General features: G+C 33.6%; 1 protein-coding gene across 1 annotated transcript; it reads right to left on the reverse strand.

Annotated features, from left to right (window-relative positions):
• Positions 1-2,068: 2,068 nt before the first annotated feature.
• Positions 2,069-5,997, reverse strand: LOC110692335. Its single transcript, XM_021869346.1, has 2 exons — positions 5,145-5,997; positions 2,069-3,209 (listed from the first exon to the last, which is right to left on the reverse strand). The coding sequence occupies exons 1-2, from the start codon at positions 5,744-5,746 to the stop codon at positions 2,525-2,527; spliced, it is 1,287 nt and encodes a 428-aa protein (XP_021725038.1). The 5' UTR covers positions 5,747-5,997; the 3' UTR covers positions 2,069-2,524.
• Positions 5,998-13,669: the final 7,672 nt, after the last annotated feature.

Here is a 13,669-nt window from a genome sequence, read left to right on the forward strand (position 1 = left end):
AAGGATTACATCACTCATTAAATAGAACAAAAGGTGATTTAGATTAATTGATGTATGAGTATTGAGTGTGACTTACAAACTTGCTCAAAAATGTCATCATAAAAAAAGAAGCTAGGCCCCTTTACGGCTTAGCTCTTACGAACTGGGCCGCAATGCCCATACAATAAAGGTCGCTCTGCTTTTTTATTTGGTGCTAAAGCCCACTTAGCATGTCAACAATGTCATAGTGTCTAATATACACCCTCCATATTTGTATAAGTGTATACGTTTGACTTCACATTATTCAAATATCAACTTTGACTTGATTTTATACTATTGTATAAAGTTTTGCTTTATAAATTACAATGCATTTTTCATAATACTAAAGTTTTATTAGACAATCAGAAATATTAATGGTTAAAGTTATACATTGACACATATGCCTACTAAACTGATGCATTTATTTGGATACAAATGGAGTAGTTATATTCCTGTTTATTTCATATTTTTCCAAAAAAAAGAAAAAAAAAAAGTTTCTTCCATCAACAGATTGGACTATGTTTGCATAGACAAAACTTAATAAATTTAAATGAAATTGATGATTTTATTAAATTTTATTTTACTTCTAAACTTTTTTCCCCTATTAAAACAAAATTCTTTTATTGCTAATTCTATTTTATTTGTTCAACTTAATCACTTTTTGATATTAAATAAAGGATTTAATAAAATATTTCAAATAAAACCAAGTAGAATTGAACTAAAAGATGACACTGTACTACTCTAATGTTATATATCTTGCATAAACACGTACGTAACAAGGTTCCTATTCCCTTATGCAATGATGATAGAGTATGAAAACCAAATGTGGACTTTAATTATCAGTTTAAATTATGTACGTAACAGTTGTTGCAAATGTGACAAAGTCACTACTCACTAGTTCAAATTTCATCTATCCCTCCTTTTGCTCTATAATAGGTAAACTAATCAAGTAATATAATTGGTTTACCCTAATTCAAGACATAGCATACCAAGGGGCGGTTGCTATTTGTACATTACCATATGACATTGAAGATGATAGTTGGCCTGGCCTCGTTATTTAGAAGTAATCATACCCATTATTATAGTCCACCTACATGATTTTCTAATTGAGGTTTTTTTTTGTTCTTCGTAGATATGAAAGATACACAAAGCATGAACGACACTAATGTCGTCATAAGCACGTATTATGTACACAATTGAAGGTATAATTCATTTGTTTGAATAAATGTATAAGATATAATACTTTATGATATTGCTTGAATATGACAATAACAGCCACGTCTAAAGATTTGTTTGGTGGAGTACCTTATATGTTACAATATACAAAGTCTTTCTTTCATGTATAAGTCAACCAATAAAATTCCCCTTATAATGCAGAGGAAAGTCAAACTACCTAAGTACCTAACTAATTTCATAGCATTATATATCATGCTAGTTTCCGTTTGAATAAATGCATAATTTCTGCATGATTTATTGCATCGCAACACTCTGCTTTGGGAGAAAAATAAGCCAAATTCCTGATTTATGATCTTCGCAAGGCCTATGGTGTAGAAAAAAGCACAACCGATACTACATCGAACGTGCATTGCCTATGTCGTGTCACTAATCAGCGACATAGGTCATCAATGGTATACATACTTGGTAGTGCTGGTTAAAGGTTGGAGCAACAAAATCGAGCTAATATATTCCTACCTGAAGCTTTTTCAATTCGAAATCAATAATGTATGGAGTGCTGGTTAAAAGTTGCTAAAACATTATCGATCTAACATATTTCCACCAAACAACATCTTATTCGAGACCAATAATAATGTAGTGTTGGTTAAAGGTTGGAGAAACATTATTGAGCTAACATATTCTATTTTGGCGATTTTCTAATTGGAGATAAATAATTTACGCATTTGTATAATTGTCTATACTCAATTAGCAGATACATGTATGGGAAAAAATTAAGAAGAAAAAAAAAATATTGACTATAAATAAACCATATTTCATTGTAACATGTAAATATAATTAGATTTTTGTGTATAAGAATGAATGAATACAAAAGGAATTTTGAACCAACCATATGAATGAATAAAATAACAATCAAGCTACAAAGAATATGTATCTAAGCTACAAAGAACTATGCTCGGTCAGTCACTTGAAATTAAAAGAATACAAAACTTCTTATATGAACAAAAAAAACTTCATTTGATCCTTGTTCTCTGTACAAGTTTTGTTAATTAGATTACATATATAATTAATTAATCACCACCTGTGATCAATAAGAGAAAATATTTCCTCCATCAGCAACCCTCAATTCTTCCAAATCCGCCCATTTTGTAGACGAACAAAAACACAACCAAAGAATCAAAAAGAAAAATATTAATTTAAGCCTCACAACGAAAAATCATATGCTCAAACCAATAATTTACGACGTGGATCCGGAGTTTAATTATATTGGTTGTCACTGCGGATCGGAGGTGATGGGGAAGGAATTGTCGATCTTGTACGAGTTATGATAATCCTACAAGATTATGTCATGTTGATTATCGTCGTGACAAAGTTCCTTCCTTAGTTTTTGAGAGAATAGTCTACAAGCATCCATGCTAAGATCAATGGCAGCTGAAAGTGCTACAAATAGTGCAGCATCTGCCATGCATGTGACATGCTGCATGCCAACCTGGACCAATGGCTTGCTTACTTTACCTTCCCCTTGGACCGTGGACCCCATTACGAATCCTCGAACCGGTGACCTCATGACCCCCTCTCCTAAGTTGGAATCGCGCTTATCAATGCAAAATTGTCCCCCCTTCTTGATGCTCATTGTGGCCTCGGCAATAGGAATGCCAGTTTGAGTTGGTCCATTTTCAGTGACCAACTCAAACTTGTAGCCTAGCCCATCAACTGGGCCTCTCTCACGCCATACCTCAAGCCGGCCCCATGGCTTCCAGCTACTAACGTGGGAGCCGTGGGGTCGGAGGATGAGCCAGGCACCGGGGTTTGACCGAGAGACTCGGTCAGACCCTGGAGATGGGACGAAAGGAGTGATGACTGATGCTGCTGCAACCGGGGATCCAGAGAGGTCGTAGATCATAATCATCCACCCCTTTCGCTCCCTCACTGGCTTATCCTTCTCTCCGGACAAAGATCTCACCATCCATTTCTTATTGCTATTGTTATTGCTTATGGCAAAGTTTGCTGGAAGTGAGCTGCAAAATCATACACAAAAAAAGTCCCTTGGTCAGTTACATGGTTCGTTACAATGACAATTAATAAAGTAACTTAAATCAAATGTTAACAATGGCATACATATCCAAGTTATTTTATTATTAAGCTAATAGTCCAAATTTTACTTACGACCCAGTTAAAGATCAGATCTTAATTAACTAGTGATTAAAATCAGTTCACTGAATATTGGTTTGCTTTTTAATTAGAGACAATTTGCATGCTTATAATAAGAACATATTGTGCTTATTATACAGTAGAACAAAATCAGAACATAAGAGAATTATTGAATCAATTAAGCACAATATCTAAGCACATGGGAAAGTAGTTGTGTTAATTGCAGCATATCACACAGAAGGCTTTAATGATCCTTTATTTTGACCAGCCTGGTTCCTAATTAATCGTAGTCTCGGCTTAATTATTTTACTAATTAAGTACTAAACACGACGTTCAGGGAATCTAATCCTCGTCAGCAATGTGGTTAGTTGCCTGAAAACTTGATGCAAATCACCATTAAAGGGGTACGGGTATCTGAGTAATCTTTTGATTAGTGCAACATACTGTATATCACAACTTGCTAGTAAATTAATTCATACTCCTAGTTGCTAATTAACTTAATCATGTACGTAGTTAATACGAGCATTGCTGCATTAACTACGTCCAGATCATTGACACGTACGTTCTTAGTATGTATTTATGTTAAATTTAGCATCTAATTAATTAAGGAAGATGTAGTTCATCATCTGACAAACTTACAGGCTGAGCTAGCTGCAAGCTGCTTTTAGTGATATACAAGAAAACATAATCAAGCATCGACTTTAAGCATGGATTTGCAGATTTAGCACCCACTTCACATGTGATATTTACAAAGATTCTGATTGTTGAACTTGGCTTAGAAGGTTAAACTTTTAGTGCTAAATAAGAAACATAATCAAGCACTAATCTGTAATTTGTTAAATAATTATATTAGCGGCTGCTTGACATGTGATGCTACAAAGATTCATATCTGAAATATTTAGGTCGGTGGTCAGAATCTACTCTTAAATTCAATATCAAATGAAGATGAGTTTCGAACCTAAACTTCAGGAAAGCAATAAAAAGGAAGGTAATACAGTCGAGTTTAAAATTTCAATAGACACATGATATATACGGGTTTTGAACCTAATTTTAGGAAAAACCCCCTGAAAGCAAGACCTAACTAAGTACAGTAGTATATACACTTATTAGCTAGCTGGCCATTGATATATAATTTGACTTGAGAACTAATAAATTTGATAGCAAAAAAGCACTAAGCTAAGATAAGGGTCAAATAAAATGACATTGGACCAAGAATATGTAATCCACATATTTATTTTTGTTCAAAAGGACTAATATGAATTTACTAAATGGTATACTCAAACAATTTTGCCGGGAAGATAAGGTGGTACACAGCTGGATTTAGCAAATGGTACCACAATTATATGATGAGACTACCCACATCCACATGCCTATTGTTTTTCAAATCAAACATCTAACCCCACTTTAATCCAAACAACCAACCAAACTAATGTACACAAAAACAAATTATTATGGCCCACCCACCTTCCCTTTTCGACCCCACATTTTGTAACAACTCAATAATCTAATCTAATTTAAAATGCACACGTTAGCATGACGCCTTATCTTAGGCTAAACTACGCTGGTGTTACACTTCTGACTTGCTGAAATGACTTTATTTAACTCAAAAAAACTCTCACACAATTTTGTACGGAGTAAATAGAGTGATTCTACTAGAACGGAGGGAATATAAAGTGGTCCGACTCATCAAGTGAATTACGTAGGAGTATTATTGAAATAATACAATGAAGTGCATGTTAGCAAATGTCATAATGAGATGATAAAGTGCACCGTATGAGAAACAAAAAGGAATTAAAGTTTACCGAGAGCGGGAGTTTCGGTCTGCGCTAAATTTGCAGCTAAAAACCGGTTGGCTGATGTTTCCTTGGATCTGAAATACAACCGGGCTACACTCCGGTTCACCACCAAACTGGAAAACGAACCGAGGGTCCGGTTCAGACCGGACCATCAAATGTAGCTTAGCATGATCAACTCCTTTGTTTTTCTCAACCCTTTTCTCACTTCCAAGCCTCATCCAACCGGATTGGAAAACAATGGGTTTCGCCTCGGCCCCTTTAAGGTCAACACATAGGTTAACTCGACCTAAGAGCTTACCAGTGCTCATTCCGCAAGTCTGGCCCATTCGCCCCGAGTACACAGATACTCGAAGCGAAACAGGCCTACCTGACATACGCCTAAGAGCCGCAGGGTCTAAATGAAACCCTGAGGCGCTTGTGGCAGACTCCAACGGATTGGAGGAAAGAGGTAGAAGGGCAGTTTGCGAAGCAAACCCCTTCAATGTGATCTTACAAAAACATGGAGTCGTACTAGGATGGACTCCAGCTCCCGATGAGGATCTCGCCCCCATTGGGAGCTGGAGTGCTAACGACTCGATTATTAACCTTGCAAATGGACATGGATCCATTATAGCATGAACAAATTGTTTAGAAGTAGTATTGTTTTTGAATGAAAGAAGTTTAATTTGTTTATTTTATAAGATGAAGAAGTTGGGTATGTGGTTTAGTTGATAGAGTGTAGAATGAGAAGAAATGAAACGAGTGGAATAAAGAGTTGAGGGAGTACTAATAGTAGCACTAAAAATATTATTTTAATAATAAAATGGAACAAATCCGAGCTGGAATCGCCGTTGCTTAGGATGCGCTTACTGTGATTTATTTGTCTGCGTATGATACCCTTTTTACGTTTTTTAATCAAAAAGTCTTATCTACATGGCATTCAGCTTATGATTTTTTTTTTTTTTTTTTTTGGCAAAAAAAACTAAAAATAAAAATATTTACCAGGGCACTAATTAAATAAGGTGTGGATTTCACATGCCTACTTCATATCCGGGAATATCGTAGTCGAGAAATTTGATTAACGATACCATATTTTAATTCTTTGTCTTATTGTCTATCTTTCTCTAAATTGTTTGGGTATTTGATATACTACCTCCAATTCTGAAAGTTAGACTCACTTAGTATTTATATGGTCAAAATAAATAACTTTGACCAAATTTTAAGATTTATACAATCAAAATAAATTAACAAGTTTGGTGTTATTAAATTCCCCTACTAATAAATTTTTTAAATATCAACTTTTAAAAAAATTTACTTATACATAGCCGAAGTTATTGATGGTCAAAGATTTTATTGGAGACCGTATAAATGCAAAGTGAGTCGAACTTTTAGCAACAGAGGGAGTACTTCATTCATTCCTTAAAATTTTCTTTTCCATCTTTCTCTTAATTTTTTGCATATTTGATATTCTTGTGTTACCTATCTTTATAGTTGTCTATATTGTTTGTGATTTGTTTTTTTTTTTTTTTTTTTGACAACATATTCAGCAATTGTTTGTGTATTTGATATATTTATCTGTTCCTTAATTTTTTTTTTTTTTTTTTTTTTTACTTTTCATAACAAATTAAAGCTAGTTGTTAAAATAAAAAGGTAGGTATGAAATGCATCTTTATTGATTTTTTTGTGGGAAATATAATGTTGTCAATTAGTTATGAATCTTATGATAAAGTGAAGAGATTAAGGAAGGGAATGAATACATAGACTTGAGATATATGATCAATAGAAATGTTTCCAAATTGTTACTTAGAAGAATTTAAGCGGCATTTACCTATGCTCTCCCTTCAAATAATTCTTCAAAAAATTATGAATATAAGTTAAAAGTTATTTAAGTTCAATATAATAGGTTATGTTGAAAAATCGATAGTTTCAAAGAGCCATATATTTGTGAATCCGTAAGATAGGTATTAATTCATATATATTTCAAAAAAAAAAAAAATATTAATTCATATACACAAATTCTTATATGTGATTGGTCATACCAGGTGGCCAACCATTATTAAGGTTACGTGGTCAGTGTTACAGAGGTTACTTCGTTAGTGTTATAGGAGTTACTAGATCACTGTTTAAGAGATTATATTATTCTTTTATAAGCGGTCTTATGGTGTGGCCAGCCGCACACAAAACGAGCTGAATTATATATATATATTAAATTTAACAAATATAAGATAATGAAAAACGATAAGGCCTAAGACTCAAGATAAATGAGAAGTTATAGTTTACCGCAAATAGATTATCTCCTGAAAATGGTAAGGTTGGCTAAGACGAGAAATTAGGAGCCGATTCCATCGTCTGTGGGCGCAGCATAACGGGACCCACTCGCCCCCACCAAACAGCTGGGGTTTGTATTATAGCCGATTAACTGATTCAACTCATAATAACATACCGGAGTACTACTTCGTATCTCACTTTGTATCTCCTAAAGATATCACCTATTTAATTATGTTTTTCGAAGCATATAATAATTGACAAAATGTTAAATAAGTGCTTGTTTGATGGGTATAAAAAAAATTAAATAATAAATAGAAGTGTATAAAAAAAGGTATACTCCTACTTCTTAAGAAAATTTTCCTAGTTGCAATATTCTATTGTGTTACAAATACGGAATAATAAGTACAATTTGTTGGAAATGGTAATGCAATCGGATGAATTGCAAGCTATTACAATCCACACTCGTGCCTGGTCGGGCGAGCTGTGCCTGATCGAGCGGATTTAATCGTTTTTGTAGGTACTCTCGTGCCCAGTCGGGCGGGCATCATCACCCCGACCGGGCGAACTGACGGCCCAGAAATTCTTGTGTTCTCGCACCCGACCGGGCGGCGAAACGATGAGAGTTACGAGACCGGTGGGCGAGGTTCGGCCGGTGGCTTGCCCGAGATTTCGCGTCGAGTGGAAGGTTCTCACCCGACCGGGCGCGGTTGCTTGTGAGAGGGAGACTTCACTCGGGCCCGGCCGGGCGGCTGGATGCCCGACCGGGCACATCTTTTCCTGGGGAGGGTCTGTTTGTATATTGTTTTCTATTATTGGGACTCATATAAATACGAGTGGTATCTTCTTCTTTTAATTATTCATTCATTCATACAAAATCAAAACACAAACCTACCCTTTGAGATCTGAACAGTTATTCGGCAATTTTAACCTTCGAGTCCGGGTACACGGATTGCGGAGGTCGTTATGTAAAACTTGGGGGGCGTGCGTCACTGGGAGATCTGTACCGGTGGTGGCGTATTTCGCTTCTAAGGCAGTGGGTTCCAAACCACGGCACAACGGAAAGAGGACAGGTCTTTAATTCGAGTAGGTGATCGAATTTATTCCAGGGAAGTTCCTGATTTGGCTAATGTTTTTCCGACAGAGTTAATCATTTGCAAACCCAAGTCAAATTGTGAGGAGGGAAAAGGAAGTAACTCTCTACAACCAGCTAGTTTAAGACTCGAGTTGGGACCTTCAAGTGTAGCTCCGAACCTCTTGCCAACACTTGATCAAGCATTTCTTAGCTTGATTAATGAATTGACTTTTTATGTGGTTGTATAAATAATGTCCTTAGGCTAGAAAAAGTCACATATGGTAATGATATAGATGAGATTTGATCTAATTTTATGTCTTGAATATTACTCTCAGACTTTAACTAATAAAGCTAGTTGAAATATACTTGTGAAGGTGTGATAATGAGGCCCTTTAACTAATAATACTTACATTTTTATAATCAGTTTAATTCATAAATGAGTAAGATTTTCAATATAATTACTCGTACATAAGTAGAATAAGATAGAAAAAAAAAATATTAAAACTATATTTTTAAACAAAGTTGGATTACTTATAGAGTAGGCAACAATTGTAGAATAACATAATGATTTTTGAGATCATCAATTTATTTTTCCATATTAAAAAAAAAAAAAAATCAATTTTTTTTTTATCTAATATACTCAGCTTGCATGGCTGTAATTTGTCCGAAATGTGGAGTACAAGTGTGCACTTTGTTGTTGAGTAGTACGATGTCTAAGGAAGGACTAATCACACAAATAAAGAAATATAAGTAATAATGGAGTTCAACAAAAACAAAACACATAATCTTCTAAATCAAGTTAGAGACGCTTTACAAAAGTGACACCCATAATTGATTTATCGTATTATAAAATACTCTTTTTTTATTTCTTTTGTAATTAATTAGTACGTAGTACCTTGGATTATTTTAAGTTTAGTTTGGTAGGTTTGGTGGCTTATATTATAATTATCATAATTTAAAGATTTAACTTTTGTGCCAAATTCTGCTCTCATTGCATTTCTTCATATTATGCAATATAATTGGATTATCTGCATGGATTATTTATTGATAGTCAAGGCTGTCTTGGATCATACAACATGTTTGTTTTAATAGCGTCAATGTTGTAGAAATATCAAATTTATATGACAAATCAAATAACAAAGAGTTTGTTTGGTTGATTAATTTTGGTAGGTTGGAGACTTAAGATCAATTATTATTCTTGTCTAAATTCAGTTTGTAAAGTTGGATGAGAATTTCTCTGCCTTGGTTGTAATATTGCATATAAGTAATGATATATATATAATTATTGGTTTGTAAATTTTCTATTGGAATAAACGAAGTATAATCCTACGATAATCCTCCCAAAAAGTAATAATACAAATTTAAGTTCATACCACTAAGTAGTTTTGGACTTTTAATTTGTCACGGTGTTTACTTACTGTTATACTAATTCTAAAAATCACATATAAGTTCAATAGCGTTTCATTTTAAAACCAAAACATAGGTAACATGTGCAATTACCTATCATCTTAGTGAATCATCATGCATCCTCCATTCTTATTATAATATAATGTGGGATAGTTAGTCCTAACTCACATATGAATTAATTTTCCGACAAACACAAATTACTCACGTCAGCACTCAACACACATAAATCACGTCAGAAATACTCAACCGTATGTCTTCATTGGTATATAAGATGTGCACCAAGTCATGGGAGTTCATGACAAGCAATATGATAAGGTTATTCTATATAAAGCACCATATTTTTATGACAACTAACATATGTATTAATATGTATATGCCATAGTGATTCTCTCAATAAAACCATAATATTATGAACAATACTATTTGGAGCCACCAAAGAAGAGTAGATGACAAAGCTATGATGTTAACAAGTGCAACCACCCCATAAAAGTGCGGACCGGAGTATGGGGACCTTAATTTGCTTATGGTTAATGAGTATAAGAACCAAGCGTGCACCCTATCAATGCATGTTGTATGCTCTCTCTTTGTTTTAAGCCCTAAAATGAAAATTGATGTAGGAAACACATACATCAATTTTGGTTGCATTTTCACGCTACATACCTTTCGCTGGATTAGGCCTGTAGTGGCAGGATGTATGTAGGTGTATGAATGGTCTATCGATAGATACATACATTAAAGGGGAGAAAATCGTGAAAATTCCTTTATTATTCTTTTAAAAAATAGTAGATGGATCAATGGTTTAAATTTCAATTCCAATTGTAAATGAAAATCAATGTTGACACTAACTCCAACATTAAAGTTTTTTGAGTGACCCTGTCTTATCTCGGGATTTAATAAGAATAAAAATGTCACTACTTACGTACATAGCTACATCCCTCCAAACAACCCCACCTCGAGGGGTTGCTCAAACAATTCGAGTTATCCCCACACTTATTAACTGCAAGATAATACGTCGCGTAGTATATTTACGGAGTATTGTACATTGTCAAACAAACGAGTGATAGTACACAAGGATTAAATTTCAAACTTCTAACAATTTGCTTACAGATTATTTTTTATAAATTGTGTATACTGATTTGAAATAGTGAAAGAAGTAGTTGGTTGGATTTGGATAGCAAGAAGTAGTTGTTTCAATGTTAGTAAAGATGAAGAATATGATGGAAGCAATTTTTTTTTTTAAACATATCTTACAAAATTACAAATAATGCGGGGCCAAGACATGTCAGCGGGGATAGCTAATCTCTAAGTTAAGTGATACTGATAAGTTTTTTCTTGGTTAATCATGTGCGACATCCGCCATTTAACTTGTTGATATAAGGTATGATCATACATTAATGTCCCCTCGATTCGTATATACATGCATGCAAATATGCAACGTAGGGCCTATTTTTGGATTGTCTTCAGAGATTAGTATCACATTCACAATTTAATAGTGATAAATTGCTCTTAGCCTCTTACTCCCCTTGAAAGGAGGGATATAATGGATGAGATTTAAACCTTCGATTTTGTTATGCTGACTTTTTATACAATTTAGAATTGGTTTTAATTAGGTATGAGATAGATTTGTCATTATCAACACTTACTACTTATCAATATGAGTAAAGTTATCTACTTTTTTACCTATCTTGTAGAATTCTACAATATATTCAATGATATAATTCGTGTAAGTATATGATATACAGATAAGTATCTATATTGATTACATGGACAAAATTTAAATCCTATTTGTATAGCTAGTTACTTATCAATTCAATTATGAATTCAGCTACTTTTGTGAATCATAAAAATTGAGTTAGCTTAATTATGTGATTGAAAACGTTAAGATAAGAGATATAGTTAAGTCCTACAATCTTTGTAGCTGTCTAATTGCCTCCACCTCCATCACCATATACATAACCAATGCCACTTGAGACTTGACCACCTCAGCAAGGTTGTCGCATCATATAGCTGGATCATGGAATGTCAGCCTGGAGACTGAGACATTGGGCCTATTGGGCCCCATTTGTTTTCACCAAATTTTGTCCGGGCCCGGACTGTGGGCTCCATTTAGTTGGGCCCACCTTGGACCACCCAGAACAAAAAAAATAAAATAAAAAAAATAATTTCATGAAATTTAATCAAGCCTGGCACCGCTTTTTATGATAAAGCCAAACCAACAACTCAACAAGAGTGAATGAAGAAAACTACTGTAATTAAGCTAACCAAACCAACTTATTAACCTAATATTTTTTTTTTTTTTTTTTTTTTTTTTTTTGAAACAAACTTATTAACCTAATATTATATATCACAATTGTAACTTATGATTAACCTATTTACCACGCCTTTGTTATGATTGTCCTGATTTTTTCCTTTCTAAGTTTGTCAAATCAAATTAATTTGTTAGTATAATGGGATATAGTCTCATAAAATACTCTTTACAAAAGAAATATAATGTCTAACATCATTATTCTCTTCCTCGTATATTATTAACTATGATGAAATATTTTGTTGATTGTTATACATACCTTCGTGTAGTGTACTGATCAGTGATACTCAATTAGCAAATTTAAACCTACTTGTACATATTGTACATAATATGTAGTACAAAGTTATGGAATTACTCAAATTTAATTTATACAATAGTATCATGCTTTAATTGTGAAGATAATTCTGTTATTAACGAATAGGATACTTTTTCATATAGGGTTTCACATAATTGTAAAATTGTCAAAAGTTTATCATTTCAAAATTTCAATAATACTCTTGTATGCTTTCATAATTCTATCTTACAGTAATGATCTATAAATAATCTTTAAAAGGAAAATGATATTCACAACATTTAGACATGTGCATAAGGAAGCAAAAGTAAATGTACCAAGTAAAAGCAAATACTAAGTACTAATTATACTTCGTATTAATTAAAACATAATTTTAACATACATTTTAAAATTATTCCAGTTAAAATGTATTTACAAGATTTAGATTAAGGAACTCTATCTAATACAATTTGAATATTTATCATGATTGGATAAATTTTCAAAGTAATAATGCAAAAGTCTTGATGTTCCTCAAATCGAGGAAAGCATTACCACATACTTGTATATTGCTTTCTTCTTAGTCATCCAAGACTATGGGCTAATTATTTTGTGTTTGTGGGGGCATTTGACTTAAGGTGAACTATCATATATGATGTGTGGATGATATCATAGATGATGTAAAAACGTAGATCGAGTTGAAACCATGAAAATTATTTATGGAGAAACAATTGAAGTCAATGGTTGAGTAGATAGTAGACTACTCCACGAAAGTAAATTGTACGTCTTGACGTTCTGTATATTCATCATGCATGCCTTGGTCATCAACTCTTGTGAATATGCACTAGCTGCTACCAAAAATATAATACGGAGTATTTATTAAAAAAATAAGAGAGAGAAGAGTTGTATTTGTGACATGATATACTTAGATCTGTTTTTTAAGCTGTTCTGTCCTGTTCTGCTGAGCTCTGCTCTGCTGAAATCTGTTCTACTCTGCTTAAAAGTAATAATTAATAATAATAATAATAATGCGGTAATAATAATAGTAATAATAATAATCAGCATCCATCTTTTCTTTATCTCCTCGACAATCAGCATTATTATGGAAATCGCAGCAGGGAGATCATACCTCTTCTTGGCTTCGGACGGTCCCTATTTCGGGGTTGGGTCAGATGATGAACGCAAAGTCTTACCGATGTGTATTGTGTTACCGGCTGAGTGTTCCATTGTTC

This window comes from Chenopodium quinoa, unplaced genomic scaffold, assembly GCF_001683475.1.
Source record: "Chenopodium quinoa cultivar QQ74 unplaced genomic scaffold, ASM168347v1, whole genome shotgun sequence".
Lineage (NCBI taxonomy): Eukaryota > Viridiplantae > Streptophyta > Magnoliopsida > Caryophyllales > Amaranthaceae > Chenopodium > Chenopodium quinoa.